The sequence below is a fragment of the Telopea speciosissima genome, chromosome 10 (genome assembly GCF_018873765.1).
Source record: "Telopea speciosissima isolate NSW1024214 ecotype Mountain lineage chromosome 10, Tspe_v1, whole genome shotgun sequence".
Lineage (NCBI taxonomy): Eukaryota > Viridiplantae > Streptophyta > Magnoliopsida > Proteales > Proteaceae > Telopea > Telopea speciosissima.
In genome coordinates this window covers 30,972,019-30,991,045 of record NC_057925.1, presented here as the reverse complement: position 1 = coordinate 30,991,045, position 19,027 = coordinate 30,972,019, and the positions used below count along the sequence as shown (strand labels likewise).

General features: G+C 37.7%; 1 protein-coding gene across 1 annotated transcript; it reads left to right on the top strand.

Moving 5' to 3' along the window:
- The first annotated feature begins 4,161 nt into the window (after positions 1 to 4,161).
- On the top strand, positions 4,162 to 13,884 carry LOC122641357 (probable aquaporin SIP2-1). The gene is made up of 4 exons (XM_043834567.1): positions 4,162 to 4,217; positions 4,351 to 4,686; positions 13,312 to 13,572; positions 13,688 to 13,884. The coding sequence occupies exons 2-4, from the start codon at positions 4,402 to 4,404 to the stop codon at positions 13,856 to 13,858; spliced, it is 717 nt and encodes a 238-aa protein (XP_043690502.1). The 5' UTR covers positions 4,162 to 4,217; positions 4,351 to 4,401; the 3' UTR covers positions 13,859 to 13,884.
- The last annotated feature ends 5,143 nt before the right edge of the window (positions 13,885 to 19,027 follow it).

Here is a 19,027-nt window from a genome sequence, read left to right as displayed (position 1 = left end):
CATGTGTACATGCCCTAGATTCCATAATGATGGTGTTGATTAGTGGGGGGGGTTGTATATGATAAATTGTTATCATATAGGGAGTTAATTGGAATTTGCTAATTTAATTGCTCTTTATTTAATTAATGGATTTGGTGCTAATTGTAATTATCCATTAATAATTAAATAAAGAATCTAATTAATACTTTCCCTATTAGATTCTGCTTCTTCACCTGTGTAGCACTTTGAGTTTAAACAGAACGGCCAGACTGAGAGAGAGAGAGTCAGACTCTCACTAGGGCTCTATTAAATCTATCTAGGGTTTAATTAAACCCTATTATTATAAATAGGGGACCAACACGCAGGAGGGAGGGGAAGCTCTCCACGTTTTTGAGCAGACACAAGCTCTCCTGCGTTTTTGGTTTCTCTCTCTCTCCCTCTTGTGATCTCTCTTCTTCTTCTTGCTTCTCTCACCTGTGTTTGAGAGTTAGGGTTTGTGAAACCCTAGATCTATGCTGAGGAGTTTGAGGGCATCTGGGATTGGCGTGTAGAACCTTGGTAGCACTATTGGAGGTTCAGATCTGTTTGCTTGGAGCGCTTACTGGAGGAAGAACCACTGTCTATTGGAGGAGCAACACTTAAGGCTCACCAGGTTAGCAGTTCTTTATTAATTCCTTCAGTTTATTGATTATTAATATTTATGGGATGCGAAAGAAACTCGAATCGATTAATTTCCGCTGCGCATTCGAGTATGGGATGGATCCCTCTTGCCATGTGATGGACTAGAGATGAATTTCTCTGTCCCTATTGTGATAATTAATTTTATGGGACGTAATAGGGAAGCAGAAACCCTAACAGGGATGCACCAGGGTTCCCATGAGCGACCATGGGAAACCCTAAAATTTAATGGGGCACCCATGGGACACCATGGGATAACCCAGGGCGTGCAAAACCCTAATTTTTCTGTATATTGGTTTTCTTAGGGAACCATGGTTTGATCTCTGGACCATTGTTTGACCAACAGAACAACCCTCGCTCTATTTAAATTCATCTCCTTTTTCCTCCCACTGTAGATTAACGTTTTTCTCCACTTCATTTCTCTTCATTGTTTGTCCTTGCCTGTCGGTTAGGATTTGCCCAAGACTTGGCGAATTTAAATTCTTTTGTTATCTCATTATTGTATTTCATTCCGTGTTCTTGCGTTTTGTTTTGAATCCTAGTATGGTAGTTTTTTCCTGATTCAGTCAGTTATGTCCGTGTCGTTGAGTTTGTCTGTTTGTGCTTTAAGTTGATGTAGTAGGCTTCACATTTACCCTCTCTGCGTCGTACTTAAATTTGTTCTATTTCTGGGAGCTTGGCTGCTGAACATGGTGGTGTCTGTTGGAGGCTAAAAAGGCTCTTTAAGCTTTAAAAGGGCTAGTGAAGTTACAAGCCCACATTAGAGGTTAACTTGTGCACAAGCAAGCAGCCCTCACTCTTCCAGTGTTTGAACTTCACAAAAAATTATAGAGAAAGAGGGGCGGTGGCAGGACTGACCTTCGCTGAAGGGTGGCTGCGTTGGGCTAGAGGATTTCCATGGGAGAGGGTTTGTCTTTTGCAAGCTTCGCCGGAGATGATATGTAGGCAAAACCTTAAATCAATTTAGAGATTTTTTGTTGTGGAGGAGAAGAAGGTAAATAAAAGTAAAACTGATTTTTTACTTTCAAAACTAACAGTTTACCAACACTGAGTGCCCATCAGGGGTTATTTGTAAAAGGTAAAACTAAGGGGTATTTTGTTACTGTTTCAAACACTAGGGGTAAATGTAATTTACTCATTTTTTAGGATAAATTATACGTCACCCCTTGGTTTTTGAAAATATTCAAATCACCCCTTGTACTAGATCACAATATGACAAATTAATCTCTACCATTAGTTTTATGCTATTAAGTGATGATGTCAACTAGTTAAATAAATTTAAATCTCTAAACTACCCTTGACATCCAAACATTGATTTTGAAAAGGGTAGTATTATAAATTTAATTTTAATATTTTAGTACAAGGGTAAAATAGTCCTTTCACACCAATAACTAACAACACTGTTACTGTAGAGGGGGACTGATGAGTATTTTCAAAAACCATAGGGTGATTTGAGTTTTGTTTGAAAACTAGGGGGTGACATGTAATTTACCCTTTTTTATAGGTACCTAATCTAGAGAAAGAAGGAAAAAAGGGGGGGGGGGGGATTTGTATCTTCTCAATTACAGTGTCCGTACTTGACGTCAAGTACATGTAATAGAGGGAGGTGGATCTCATCTCGGGCAGTGTGTTTGGGTAGGGGGTAGGATAGTCATTTCTACCTTCTCTGTTAGATGTATTTAACATCAAGGACAACAGTGTAAAGGGTGGGGGAGAGAAGGAGAGGGAATTTTTTTTTTCTTTGCGGTTCCCTAACGAGTGCAATTCCCTAGTAACTCTTACAAGAGGAGGGTAACAAGTAACGACCGGGTGCTTCGAAATCGAGACGAAAATCTCAAAATTGGCTAAACGTTCAACTAACCCAATATCTTCCAGGGAAAAGATCCTCTCCAATTCTTTAATCTGGCAATTCCTGGCAATACCACCTTTATTGCACGACTAGTTGCAGAAATAGATCTAAAGGCCAAGAATGGTTTGCACCATTTTATGAAACTCTATCCGTTTTGGCAACCCGATGCTCTCAACCCGAATAGGTAAACTCAAAAAACGCAGAAAAAAACGAAAACACTCTCAAATCGCAGATCTCTCGGTTCATCTTCTTCCCTTCTTTCCACCATTGGAGAGTAACAGAGGTTACACCAAATCTACTTTCCTTCTTATTTTTTTTGCAACGATGAACTCCGCATTCTGGTTATATATTTTGAAGTGTTCCTCATTAACGGTGTCTGGTCTGTGGTCTCTGTGACTTTCGGGTGCATTGTAAGCAGGACTCGCATAAATCCTTTGATGCAAAGTGAGCTAAGAAGCAAATCATTCATGATTCAACCCCACCAAATTCATCTCCTCTTTTATACCTACAAATTTTGATGAGAAAAGCAGCTCGACCCTTGTAACATAATCCTCACCAAGGAATTTCATGTTATCACTCAACACCGACCTTTCATTCTTCAGCTTAAAGCTTTCTCTGTTTTGATTATTCTGTTAATGCGCTCTTAGAGTGAGAGATTGAAGAGTAAAGATGGATGTAATTAGACGAAGATGCAGCGGCTAGAAATTCTATGGTTGCTGGATCTGTTTGGGAGATTAGAATGAAGTGCGATGAAGTCAAAGGTGGGATTAAGGTCGTCAATGGCGAAGAGAATTCTTAGGAAGATGGTGGTGATGATAAAGGGCTTCAGTTTTATACGCGGTTGAAGCGGAATCAGATTGGTGGAATGACTGCGAAGAGGAAGATATGGAATGACAGAAGCCCCTCTCAGATAAGGAAGACGAGATCAGAATTGAAAAAATTTAGCGATGAATCTTGCAAGGAGCTAAGTATGTCTGTTGATTCAATTTAGGAAAACCAGATTCAGATGAGGAAAACAAGATCAGAAACACTAGAGTTTCTGATGAATACTGTAAGGAGCTTGATGTGTCTGTTGGCTTTAATTCTTCTCGAAGATTATGGATGGAAAGTGATGGATTTGATGCTGATGGAGAGGTGGAAGGAGAAGATGAAGAGGATGATTTATAGATTGAGGTAGAGAAGAAGAGCTATGATTTTAAGGAAGTCAAATTAGCAGAACAGAAATCCATTGACATATCAGAACAGAAACTCAAAGAAATAGAAGAAGAAATAAAGAAGGTTCACCAAATACCTCGAAAGCCAATACCCATCTCGGAGAAGTAGATCTGGTGTAACCTCTGCAGCTCTCCAATGGTGGGAAGAAAGGAAGAAGACGAACCGAGAGATCTGTGATTTGAGAGTGTTCTTTTTTCTGCGTTTTTTGGGTTCACCGACTCGGGTTGAGAGGATCCGGTTGCCAAAACGGGTAAAATTCCATGAAATGGTGCGAACCATTTTTGACCATTAGATCTGTTTGTGCCATGTGTCACACAAGGAAGGTGATATTGCATTGCCAGATTAAAGAATTGGAGAGGATTAAAATTCATATCTTCAGCTATTTAACACGAGATTCATATCTTCCCACCTTTCCTAAATAATCTCCACTAACAAGACGAAAATGTCAGATTCCTCCGCGCCATTCTCCTCTTCTTCTTCAGCTATTTAACAGGAGATTCATATCTTCCCTCCTTTCCTAAATAATCTCCACTAACAAGACGAAAATGTCAGATTCCTCCGCGCCATTCTCCTCTTCTTCTTCAGCTATTTAACACGAGCCAGTTCCATTAAAAAAAAAAAAAAAAAAGCCAGTAAACAAGAAATTATCCCCTCAAGGAGAGACGTATCCCACATCATTCATGGCTTCCATGCGGCTGATCTTGTCGGATTTAGTCCTCTCCTTCATGTGGGTATGGTCAGGAGCTCTCATCAAGCTCTTTGTTTACAAGATTCTAGGGTTTGGTTTTGAAACCAAAGGAGAAATCCTTAAGGCTTCTCTGTCAATCTTGAGTATGTTATTCTTTGCTTGGTTGTGTAAGATAAGCAGTGGTGGGTCTTACAATCCTCTCACCGTATTGTCGGGCTCTGTATCTGGGAATTTCACTGAGTTTCTATTCACTGTTGGTGCAAGGATTCCTGCTCAGGTTGAAATCCCGTTCAATATTAACTGTTGAATTAGTTGATTTGGTGTTTTACATGCTTTATTGATTTGAAATATGATTTGAGTTTGTTAGTTGATTATTATCTAAGTTAAGTATGTTTAGTATGTTAAAATATGAATCTAGTTTTGATTTGTTTTAATTGATGGTTATTTGAATTGACCATTCGTTTGCATTTGGTTGTTTTTTGTTGGATTCTGTATTGGTTGATGTTTTAAGTTTGATTCTATTGAATGATTTGCTCTAGTGCATTGGTGCATTAAATTGGATATGTTTAGTTGATTGATATCTGATTTATTTCTGGTTTATACTTATGGAGAATGCTGATTTCATTTGCTTATTCTAGTTTTGGCCCATTGAGATTCTTGTTCTTCTAACGGGCTATATCTTTAATTAATATTTTGGATGAGGTGGATGAATGGAGACTTGAACGTAATCAGTTGGTTTACATTCAATTTGCATTTTCTTGATCAATGCATAAACCTGAATTTTGTCAGTCAACACTTTTCTTACCTTGTTTGGCCTCGCATTTGATGCAGTTGCTTGGTTCACTAGGATTGTTACTTTTGTACTTTTTTTATTATTTTATTCATGTTGTGTTGGAGACATGTTTGGCCTCTTGCATGATCAGTCGTATGAGTTGAAGATGCACGAGCGTGCAAACAAAGACTCGAGAGATGACCGAATGAATTGTATCTGACTTCTAATCAAGAAAGTGTGAGATCTTTCAAGTGACTCGATTGCTCCAAAGACTTTTAATGATGAAAGGAAAATTGCATTGCCAAGAAGATGAACCGAGTAACTATGCTACAAATTTATGACTAAAACTAAAAGGAAATAACAAAGTAATGTGCTTGAAAGGAGGTCTATTCTACTAAGGAATTGAAAGGAGTAAATAAAGGGTTGTGCTTGAAAGGAAATTTATTCAAAGGAATTCAAAGGACAAAAGTAAATAAAAATCAATAATGGAAATCTACACCTAAAAAGTAAAAGATAAAAGACAACAAAAATGTAAGGACTTGTTTTAATCCAGCGATCCCCGTTGTTTGTTGCTGGACTGTTCTTTTATAGGCATTCTTGGGGGTTCTTGGCAGTTTTTGGTCCACTTAACCCACTGACTAGGCAGTTAAACAAACCTTGTTGTAAGTTGTAACTACCTCGAAGACTGTAGACCAATCGCCATTATCCACTGGACTTATATCAGTTAGTTCCCACGCAAACCGATATCTTCAAGACCGGTACCTCGCTTATAAATTCGGTCTTCTTTTGACTGGCATAGGGTTGGTCTATTGATCAAAATCGATTCGGTCTATTGACTGAAATAGGGCGTTTCGATCGCCATTGTCGACTGGACTTGTATCAGTTAGTTCCTACGCAGACCGATATCTTCAAATCTGGTACCTCGCTTATAAAAATGAGCTTCTTTTGATGGACTCTCTTGACCGAAATAGGGTGTAAACATGTTGATAGAGTCATAGGATAGAGTTTTAGAGTTTGATTCACACTCTACTTCAATCATAGAGCCCGAATAGGTTTAGTTTTTGTAACAAATGTCTTTAAATATGCATGTAATCCATCAACATAATCAGATTGAGTTGAACATTGGAATAGAAGTTTGATTGGAGTTGTTGCCACAATTGGCTGTACGTTTCCCCTTCCTCTTCTCTCTCTTATATTCTCCATGCTCGATTCAGTATGCATGATTCGTTACGGATCTGATCCCCTTGTTCTTCTATTCTTATCAGCTTCTCATTTTCCTGTTATATCTGTTTGGTATTGCTGTTTCTGTTCTGGGCAGTGGTTGCCGCTCAAGGTTTCAATCAAAACCTTTTCTGATCCAAAGGCTTCTTTTCTGTTACCTCTGTTTGATATTGCTGTTTTTGTTCTGGGCAGAGGTTGCTGCTGCGCAAAGTTTGAATTCGAAACCTATTCAGATCCTAGTCATTGGACCATAAATTTTGGGGATCAATCACACCCAGGAACTGATCTTAACTGATTATTTTGGGATTAAATAAACCACTCCTTTGCAAGGTTCAATTTACCATTGTGGGATCTGGTTTCTGTTTACCACTAGACCTGAGTTGCAGCATATTTAATCTTTATTTAGCAACCTGTCAGGCCTGTTATTGTTTGTTCCCTAAGGGATATGGGCTGTGATTTGTCACTTCCATTTTCAGATTGATTGGGTGCTTATTGGGTGGGTTTCCGTTGGGAAAAACGTGACCGGTTTACTGCCCCTCTCTTATCCTATCAAAAGGTAGAAGAAAGCCTTCTTTGGTTATTTACTTTAAGGGTCTGAATTCAATAAATTTTATTTAAGCCCGTGTTTCTTAAATTATTTCTATCCTTCCTCTATTCTTATTTGAAGTCCAGAAAAGGCCTCTCCCTTTTGATTCAATTATCCATGAGTCCTTTGCTCTGTTACGTACCAAAAAGGGGATTTGAACTTCTATATAATTACAGAATCGCTGGACTACATTAATTGTATTTCTCTTTTTCCAAGTGGGCCCATAGCGTGGTTTTGAAACGCAGGGTTGCATCTTCATCGTTAGCGCATTGGTTTTAGTTCAAGGAGTTCTCAGTTAGTAAAATTTTATTGACATACATTTGACCAGTATTTCTGCTCAAGAGACACAATCTCTACTTTGACTTGGTTTTAGTTCAGGTTGTCCACTCAATTATGTCAACTTTCTTAAGCTTCTTGAATATGTTAAAAGACAGACAGTATTTCAGAAATAAAAAAACTCTCTGTAAGTGGTGAAGCTATAAATTGTAGTGTTAGTGAAAAGTAGTGATGAAAGTTTTGTCCAATATCTTTGTTTTAGAATTTTTTTTTTTTCGATGAATAAGAAATCCATTACCAAAGGAAGAGAAAGAAAAAAATACAACTTACAAGGCTTGGCCATTAAATAGGGGGAAGGCTTGGGCCAATACAATGGAAGAGGAAAAACCCCAGGCATTAATAATAATCCTATTTCTAGATAATGTAAGACTAGATTACTAGTCCCAAAAACCCACAAAAATCAAATTAGCAGTTTAGGATTCTAAGCCAGACCAGCCAAGAGAATACCACTGAAATAGGGATCGAGTGTAGCTTGTAGGGACGGAAGGTTATGCTGAAAATTTCGTACAATTCCAGTGGTGGAATTGGAAGATATAGCTTCAACACCAAATTAGCAGGTACAGCTCTGCAGGCCAAACCAGCCACCAGCACGAGCTCAACTTTGGATCGAGGGGAGGTCCCTTGGAGAGGAGACTCTGCTGCAATTTTGAGTCAATTCTGATGAAAGGTTGGAGAGATCTGAGTTGGTGACAAAATTAGAAGGTTTACGCTGTAGAGCAAACCAGCCCACAGAATGGGCCCAAACTGAGATCGAGTAGGCCTCCTGTTGGTGTGACTCAATCCTCCAAACCCTGCTGGAAACAGAGTGCAGGTCTTCAAGTTATGGTGGTTTGATTGGGGCTGGAAGCAGGAGCAGCAGCAGGCCATCAGCAAGGTGATTCGATCCTCCTTACTCAAGAACAGCAGCAGCAATAACTCTCAATTGATCTTCTCAATGGATGGAGCAGTCACAATATCACAGCAGTATTCAGAGATCGATGTAGAAGATAGAAAATAAAAGCTTGGGGGATAGATGGATTAGGCTCTCACAGCCAGGCTCCTTCAGCCCTTAAAGTCACACACACAACTTGAGAGAGGAATCATACTTGCAGTAAAAGCAATTTTCATTCAACTATTCAAATTGCAGGGAGAGGCATACAATATAGAGAGGGCAGAACATGCACCTCAAGGAAAAAGAAAAATAGAAACTTGACATAACTTGACGTTATAAGTGCAACATAAAAAATAGAAACTACTCTAATTAACTAGGACTAAAATAAATTAGAAATTTGATAAGATCTTCACTCCTTCAAGTGGTCCCCACCATAAGTGATATCGGCGAGTACTTGAAGTCCCAAATTTTGTCAATAAATTGACAATAATGCCCCCACGATTCTGGGTTTGAGAGACCCAGCAACTCCCAGCCCTATTTGGCTGGCCCAACATAAAGTTGGTTGACCCTATGGCCCATTGGGTTGGTCGACCAGTTGGTGAACTGAACCAGCCCTTCTCCCATGAGTTTCCTTAGTGTATTTCTTGCCAAACAGCTTGGCTTCTGCATCACTAGCACTGTGGGCGCATCAAGAAGGCATAATCAACCTATCAAACGTAGGTAGAATCCAAACTGAACTTTCAGTCCCTATACATTCCAAATATGATGCTGATCAGAGCTTGAAGAAGAAGACAAAAATAAAAGTCAGAAAATACTGTTCACAAAATACTGTTCACGTGAACAGTACCACGAGTTACCGTTCACGTGACACTGTTCATGTGAACAGTGATTTGGGGTTGATATGGACTGCTCGAGTGAAGATTAGGTGCTGAATTAGTGGAATATTCTGGTGTTAAGTTTCTATTTTCTTAGTTTCTAAATTAGAGTTTCCATTTTAGTTGCTTAGATTTTATTTAGAAGTTTCTATTTTAGTTTCATTGCTTGTAATCCAAGCCTCAGCCTTATAAGTGACTTGCTATTTTCTTGTTTCTATTTTCTTAGTTTCCAATTTTAGGACTTGTCAAAGTTAAAACTTTCTAATTTTTCGAACTTGAGGAGCAAGTCATTGCTACCTATTTATATGTAAGGTTTTAGAAGCCTAGGGGATGATTTGAATAGTTGAATGAAAAAATTTCTTTGAAGCAAAAGATTCTCTTGTCCAATGGCTGTGACATGAAGGGCTGGGGGGCCTGGCTGAGAGAGCCAAATCTCCTTATCCTTTTCCTCTTCTCCTATCTTCTACTTCTTCTCTTATTCAATTCCCTACTGTTCCTGCGGTTGCATACTGCAATCAAGTGGTGCTACCTATTACTACATCTGCAACGACCTAGAAAGCATCCAAAACAACAACTGAATCTGCTGTTGCTGTCCAGAGGCAAAGAAGACTACTTTCCACACTTGTGTCTGCATCAGTTTCTTAGTCCAAGCTGCTGTTTCGAAGATCCAAATCTCAGCACCCTTCCTCCTAACTAGGGTGAGATTTGCTGCTGTTACACACCATTAATAGATCCTTACCGTGTTGATCCTGGCTGCATTCGATCACTCACTGGTTTCTTCTTGGTTTGAGATCGACTCTTGCATTAAAATATGATAAAACTTAATCCGGAAGAGGATATGTAATCAAATAAACTAACAAAAAAGTTGATTGTTAGAAATTCTTATAAAGTTGGATATACCCCATAGTGTATGGATTTTTAATAATGTCACCAAGCTCTATCAAACATATTCTTTATGACTTCAAATCCTTGTTATACAGCAATTGAATTAGCCATTTGATCAACACAGCTTTAGTAACAAGATGCTATACAAATCTTATAATTAACATTACTTCCATATTACCCTTCTATTTAGGCTTTAAATTAAGAGATCATGGTGTTAAAGCTGGAAACAGCCTCTCTGTGAAAGCAGGGGTAAGGCTGCGTATATTATGACCCTCCTCAGACCCCGCAGTGGTGGGAGGCTCATGCACTGGGTACAACCCTTTTTCTTTTTTTATCATGGTGTTAAAGCCACATCAAATTAGTCTGGAAGAAAATTTGATTAATTCTGTGTCTAAAACTTAAATATAATCAATTCCAGTTGGGTCCCATTCGATCTGCCATGTGGCAGATATTTGGGCTGTTCTGATAAGCTTATCAGAACAGTCAATTCTGGAAAAATTTTCCCAATACATTAGTTGGGTGCATCAGAACTACTCTGAAATTAAGTTTGTATTTCTCCAGTTCCTTGTGTAGTAAACCTATTTCTTATTCTTTCCAAATATAAACCTTTGTAAATATTTGAATTTTTCTTTGACTTCAAAGGACTGTCTTCACTAACTTGCTGGTAAGAAAAATCTATATGTCAAAGTTACTAATCCAAGTTCATATGCTTCGTATTCCTTTATCCTGAAAAACCAACAAAAAATGAAGGGGAGGGGGAAAAAACTATAACTCAACTAAGCAAAAGCTTGTAAAAGTTAAATTCCAATTGCCTTATCTCTGGTTTATATTCTTGATTATTGTGATTAGGAATATCTTTTGTTAGTGCACTCTCTCCTGCCATTTGATTATTCCTTTTCTTCCACCCCTACCCCACTCCCCGCCCAAAAAAAAAAAAAAAAAGTGATTTGCTTGCAGTTATGGAGAATTATGATTCAATATTTGATTAGCTTGATGCTCAGCTTAAGAGATCTCATAGTAAGCATTCATACGACTGGTGAATAAACACTGTTGGCGGGAACCCTTTTTGCCAATAGATGTTGGAAAGGATTTTCTATTATTATTTATTTATTTGGTTCTAAAATTAGTTTCCTTCATTGTATTATCCCTCAGTCTGTTTACTTCGAACCCTATCATAAGCTTATAGGATGATGATTGAACTTAGAAGGTTGATAAGATACTTCAAAGCGCGTTGTTCTCCATTTTGACTGAAATGAATAAATTGAAATCCCATTCTCATAGATTAGTGAGGTTGATAAAACCATTGAATTGATAGAATTTGTAAAGCATGCATAAAGCATAAGGGATTGATAATATTTAATAGACATGGTATACAACATAAGGATAGAACATTTTGCTTGCTTGTGAGATGCACCCATCCCTCTACAATTTTCACATCTTACATGCCGTTTGCTTTTTGATTAATGAAAGGCATATGTAAATTATACGGGTACCTATATATGCTAACATATCATAATACTTTTATGAAGTGTTTGGTTGTCATATTACTTTCATGAAGTGATTAGTTGTCATAGTACTCTCATAAAGTGATTGTTTTTTTGTGCATTCCTGTACATACAGATTTGCCAAACCAGTAAACATAGAATCAGACTTGTTTTAGTGAAAACCAAGCTTTGGGTTGGATTATATATGTGTTTGCCCTTTGGTCCAAGGGGTTTTCTTTGTAATAGGCCACTTTAATGGTCCAAAATTATGGGTAGGAGGTAGGAATGCAGGATTTACTTTATTAGGTTAATTTAAGTTATTTTATTTATGTTTAATTCCTTTACCTAGTGTAGGGGGTTTCATTTTTGTTTTAAGTATCCTCCTATTGTTATTTTATTAGGTTAGTTCAAGTATTATTTCATCTATTGTTATTGGTGATGCTAAAGTTGATTTGACTTGAGTTTGGAAGGGTTGATCATCAACTTTTATTGTAGTTCATATGTTGTGGATATTGATATTTAATTACAGGAAGGGATTTCCAAATGAAGGCTGGTGGCAACCCTGTTTTAGGGGCCTTTTGGCTGAAATTGAGATTGGCATTAAAATGGATTCTATCCTTTGGATTCTGCCCAAACTTTGGGACATTGAAGATCATTCCATAATTGACCTCCGACAAAGGATTTAGTCAGATCAGAGCTGCTGTGACAATTTCCTAAATTTTGGTTACAGGTTTCAAGTTTATACTGTTTTGACTGTTGACTCACATCTGACATTGGAACATTGTTGTATTTTGAGGTTGGCATATTGTAACAGTTTATGAACATTGGACAGAATATGACCTTCATTGGATAAGTTTGACTTTGACCCTATTGTTGACCTAAATTCTGTTTTAAGGTTTCTTGAGATACTGTTAAAGGGGTGTGACCCTGTTTTAGGGGCCTTTTGGCTGAAATTGAGATTGGCATTAAAATGGATTCTATCCTTTGGATTCTGCCCAAACTTTGGGACATTGAAGATCATTCCATAATTGACCTCCGACAAAGGATTTAGTCAGATCAGAGCTGCTGTGACAATTTCCTAAATTTTGGTTACAGGTTTCAAGTTTGTACTGTTTTGACTGTTACATCTGACATTGGAACATTGTTGTATTTTGAGGTTGGCATATTGTAACAGTTTATGAACATTGGACAGAATATGACCTTCATTGGATAAGTTTGACTTTGACCCTATTGTTGACCTAAATTCTGTTTTAAGGTTTCTTGAGATACTGTTAAAAGGGGTGTGTAATCTGAACCTAGGGTTCAACTTATCTACACCCCTCACCATATTGACTAGATTTTGGGCTGTTTTTCTTTTGATGAACAGAAGCAAATTCATTAATTAAAATATCATAGGAACATCATGTTCAGTAACCTCAAAACAAACATGTTCTTTTAAGGCTTTAGAAGCCAAGACATGCAAACTGGTGTGGATTTTGGGCTGTTTCGAACTGTTATGAAGAAAACATACGTTTTTGCGCTTAGGAACTTAGGGTTATTGGATTTGAATGATTTCCAGTAATAAATATCATTTACTTATTTCCTATTTCATGAATGGGTAAGACAAGGGCTAAAGGATAAATATTCATAAATACTCCCCAATAGAGGGGGTGAGTAAAAAGCAAAAATTGGGAACCAAAAGGTTTAAACCATCATATGCAAGTAATTGGAAAATTCAAGGTCTCAGATATTTCTAGTGTACTGATGGCATAGCAATTAAAATTGTTCATAAATACCTAGTAATCTTGGGTGCATTTTATTCAAATGAATTTTCATTGAATTGTAATTAGAGATAGAGATGTTTTACGTTTACTAATATTGGGTTTGTTTCAGGTACTTGGATCTATTGTTGGGGTTAAGTATATCATTGAGACCTTTCCTGAAATAGGCCATGGTCCTCGACTGAACGTTGACATCCATCGAGGTGCACTAACAGAAGGACTCCTAACTTTTACAATTGTTATCATCTCACTTGGACTTGCTCGAAGCAACCCCAGTAGCTTTTTCATTAAAACTTGGATCTCCAGTGTCTCCAAACTAACACTTCATATACTGGGTTCCGATCTGACGGGTGGATGCATGAACCCTGCCTCTGTAAGCACTTAATCCAACCTATCATTATCAGCTGGTATTGTTTATTGTAGATGTTTTAACCTGAAGCCTTAGAGTTTAAGACCAACTATATTTGTCTTGTTTTTCGTTTTTATAGGCCATGGGATGGGCCTATGCCCGAGGAGATCATATAACCAAGGAGCATATATTTGTATATTGGCTTGCTCCAATTGAGGCAACTCTCTTAGCAATTTGGACGTTCAGGTTGCTTGTTCAGTCCCAGAAGGTTAAGGAGGAGAAGATAAGCAAGAGTATCAAATCAGAGTGAACGCTTGTCAAACTTCATTGTATTTTTATATGGTCTGTAAGACACAAAGTCATTATGTGCAATGCTCCCGATGACACTCGAATGGTCATCAACAATGTATCACGTTGGTTAGCAGATATGGATATCACCCCCCTGAGCAGCAATTGTCTGGCTCCAATTCCATCCCTTTAATACTAAGTTGCTCTTCTTTAACTCAATTTAATTTCAATATATCTGGTTTGTTGGTCGTAAGAATTTATGAACCAGATCTTAATTTAGCAAGGTGGACTTATTATATTTTGATAGATGGTCAGAGTATCCTAACAAATGCAAGTTGGATTACTACACAGGATGCTGTGGAAGCAGAGCTTGATGGTTTGTGGGAAGGATGGCAAAAAACACAACATTTAAGAGTTGAGTTTAGGGACATATGGTTATGCAATAGCTTATTGTTTAACTTTCTAACTTTTCAATTCTCATCCCCTTTATCTTGGAACATATTACCTCTCTTCCTTAACTTTGCAAAGGCAACAGATAACTTTAGTAACTTAAGTTTTCACTTGTATAGGGACTACAGTCACGACACTAAACAGGTGTACACAAATCTTTTTCTTGGTTAATATAGTTTTTCCTTTCATTAAAAAAAAAAAAAAATCTATGTTTTGTATTCCTTTTTTTTTCATTTTTTAATTGTCAATGCTCTCTTCATCAAGTGGTTTTTGTGCAGTGACCTTGGCGGTAACTAACTTCATTGATTAAGAGTGAGCTCAAGCTCCAAATAGAGGTGGGATTCTTGAACCATTTTGTTAACCTTCTGTTGGGCCAATTCTTCCAAATTAAGGGTCTCAATTTGGAATTGAAACTGAAAACCAAAAATTGACATCGACTGTTTAAAATGGACAGAACTGTGAATTCACCTAGAGGGGGGTGAATAGGTGAAGGTTGGAAAATAAAATAGTATGCGGAAATTAAACAAGTAAAGATATCCAAATTGACAAGCAATAATCAAAGGAGAGATACAAAGATTTATAGTGGTTCGGCCAACACGTGTTTACGTCCACTCCTCTCAACTTAGAGAGAATTTCACTATAAGAATCTTGAGTAAGAGCAAGAGGACTCGTACAACTACTCTTAAGAAATGAGCAAGAGGACTCAACAAAAACTACTCTTGAGTTAATGAGCAAGAGGACTCAAACTTCTTTTGATTTTGAGCAAGAGGACTCAACAACTACTTGTGCAAAGTAAATAATGAAATACTAAGGGGTTTCGAAAATACCTCAAACCATAGTAGAATAAGTGCTATCTTTCAAACTTTGAAGCTTGAATGCAAATATGTATGAAGGGAGCTAAGTGAGATTGGATGGATTGATTAAATTCTCACTTGAAAGACACTTGATCTTGAAGGCTCTTAAATATGATTAATTGTTCTGAATTGTAGTGTTTAGAGCCTTAATCAAGAGGGTATTTATAGCCAAGGAGGTTAGAATTAATTAGGAATCCAATTAAGGATCGGATTCCATAATCTATAAATAATCCGGTATGCTGGATGGGAATCCGGTATGCCGGATCACCTAATTTTCATTTAAAACACAAGAGTAACGGTCAAAATATAAAGGACCAGTAATGATTCGGTATGCTGGATAGGAATCCGGTATGCCAGATCCGGGCAAATTACAGGTTCTCAAGATCCGGTATGCTGGATCCTGATCCAGCTTGCTTAACCAAGCTACTGGTTCCTTTTTCCTGAGATTTCTCATTAATCCGGTATGCCGGATCTAGAACCGGTATGCCAGATTGGACAATTTCAGTGGAAATTAGTCCAATTCCATTAGGGTTTGGCTTGGGAATTTCAAACCCATTTAGTCACATGTTTAAGGGGTTAATTAACCACCTAAGGTCATTCTAGATGGATGCATGCGTGTGTGTGTGCATTACATCAAATGTGACTCACAAATTACATATGTACATAAATTATAATGTCTTCAATCTTCAAACTTCAAACTTCAACTCTTTTGACTTTCAATCTTCAATCTTCTTGAGTAAGGTCTTGTAAACTTGTATATGCTCCCCCTCACTTGGTGCTATGCTTTTACTCTAAAACACTTAGAACACAAGCATTAGTCCAAGATTGGTCTTATTTGTTATCATCAAAACATCTATGTCATCATGGAGATGACTTGGAGGGTATAGTGTCATGTGTGCTCCCCTAACAATCTCCCCATTTTTGATGATGACAAATAATCCATATAACTAAATAATGGAGAGCAAATAAACAAATAACATGAGACAATATAAAGATGTATGAACAAATTTATAAAGCAAGTTTATTTTACTAATCATAAAGTAGATAGTTCCAAACGACTATTACAATCTATTTCAAACCCACAAATACTTCTCCCCCTTTGGCATTATCAAAAAGAGGGGTAATAACTTTAAGCATTAGGATCAAAGGGTGGAATAGGAGGAATAGAGCTTGAGGCACTTGGAAAAGGTAGACGAACTCCTTGAGGAGTGGCACCCGGTGTGTCAAGAGAGAGATGGCCAAGATTGAAAGCAAGAGAATGAATTGCATTAAGAATTTTGTCTTGGCGCACATTCAAGTTGTCAAATCCAGTCCTCACATCTTTGCGTAGGGATGCCACATCATCTTGAATACGTTGTTGACCAAATTCAAGTTCCATGATAAGAGTATTTGCTTTGTCCATATACTCATCGATGCTTGACACCTAATCTTGTAAGGATGCCGGAATATCTTCTTGAGCTTGACAAGGAGGGGGTACATTCTCATCCATTTCTTCTTCTTCAACAAACACCTCAGATGGAGGGGGAATAGCAATTGTATGAAAGCTATTACGGGTGATAGGTTGAGAAGTCATGGGGGATTCTTCTTCTTCTCGAGAGATCAATATCAAAAACTCGAAAGAGACGAGTGAGAAGTCTCCCATAAGGTAGATTGGTGTGCTTTTGGGGGTGAGCACAAGATTCCATGTACCTCATGATGAAGTATGGAAGGCAAAGAGGTGTAGAGGTGTAAACACAGAAAGTAAGGTAGGCTTGAGGAGTAAGACATTTGTTTCGATCGCCTCGCCGATGAATGAAATTATGCTGAATAATATAGGATATAACATGGGGAATGAGGCGAAGTCTTCCAGTTACCACTGTTGCCGCTTGAGGATCATAAATCTTCAAGATGGAGGAATAGACTTCTTCATGGTCGATGAAGTCCCTAAAGATGGTGCTTTTAGGAGTCCAAAAAATGCAAGGTCCATCGCAAGAGAGTCCAAGATAACTGGTAAAATCGGCAATAGAGAGCTCTATGTGAATACTCTTCACATAGGAATGAACCTTCAAGGATTCATCCGCCCCGTTGAAATAGAGATTGGTGTAGAAATACTTGACGAGTTGAGGGTAGCAGGGGTCATCCATGTTGAGAAGAGGTTTCCAACCGATATCTTTGAACATGCTCTCAAGTTGAATACTATTGAAAGAGAAAATGTCGACTTCACGGCCTTCTTCGATTTTCTGGGCAAGATAAAGAGGCCAATTTGCATGGCATTCAGAAGAATGAAAGAAACGATCTTCTCCAGGGGCATAAGGTTATCTCGAAGAGCTTCCAGTTCTACTTCTTTTGGATGGCTGGTGCCCTTTAGGCAGAACATCCTTGCCTCTTCTACTCATGTTCAAGAGAGATTTTAGGAGAGAGAAATAGAAATTTAAGTATTTAGATGGTTTGAGAGAAGACAGAGAGAGTAGAATGAATAGTGATTCAAAAAATGACAAAATGGGGTCATTATATAGGCTTGATATACATTGCAACAGCTATAAAATGGGCAGAAAATTCAAACAATTCAGTATATCGTTTGAGCATCCGGTATACTGTTTCAAGTAATAACGGTTAAAAATTGCCAAAATAGCTGATCCGGTATACCGTTTCAGGCAAAAACAGAAAAAAAATCGTATTTTAAATTTTTTTTTTTTTAAATATATTTATTCAAAGGGGTCACACAAGCCAATGTCTCTTCTAAGAGAGCAGAATCTTTCTTCACTTAGGGGTTTTGTGAAGATATCCGCAAGTTGCTTCTCGGTCTCAATAAAGTCAAGTCGGATTTCACCTCTTTGAGCTGTATCACGTAGGAAGTGATGATGAATGTCAATATGCTTAGTTCGAGAGTGTAAAATCGGATTCTTACTAAGATTAATTGCACTAGTGTTATTGCATTGGATAGAGAGAGTGTCAAACTTAACTCCGTAATCCAAGAAAATGACAAGTACCACTTGTACTTTTTTGATCAACATAACAACCGACAAAATCGGCATCAGAGAAGCTAATAAGGTTAAAGTCATTGTCCATAGGGTACCATAGGCCAATGCTTGGAATTCCTTTCAAGTACTTAAAGATTCTCTTTACAGTACTCAAATGGGATTGTATAGGCTTGGTTTGGAACCTAGCACAAGCACAGACACTAAACATTATGTCCGGTCTACTAGCCGTTAGGTAAAGTACACTACCTATCATTCCTCTATATTTGGTCGGATCAATTGGGATTCCATCTTCTTCCTTAGACAGAGTTATAGATGTACTCATTGGAGTACTAGATGACTTCTGTCCATTGATGTCAAAATTCTTTAATAATTCCTTAAGATATTTAATCTGACTAATGAAAATTCCTTTAGGGATCTGTTTTATTTGAAGTTCTAAAAAGAAGTTCAGTTCACCCATAAGACTCATCTCAAATTCACTACTCATACTCTTACTGAAATCATGACATAGAGATTCATTTGTAGATCCAAATATAATGTCGTCTACATATATTTGAACAATAATTATGTCATTATTCTTATGTTTCACAAAGAAAATTGTATCTATCTTACCCATTGTAAAACCATCATCAATCAAAAACTTACTTAGTCTGTCGTACCATGCTCTTGGAGCTTGTTTCAAGCCATACAAGGCTTTCTTCAACTTGTAGACATGGTCTGGGAATTTTGGATCTTTGAATCCAGGTGGTTGGATGATGTGTACTTCTTCATTGATGAAGCCATTTAAAAATGCACTCTTCACGTCCATTTGATGTAACCTGAAATTCTTATGACAGGCAAATACAAGCAACATTCTAATTGATTCAAGTCTAGCTACAGGAGCATAGGTCTCATCGAAGTCAATGCCTTCCTGTTGGTTATAGCCTTGGG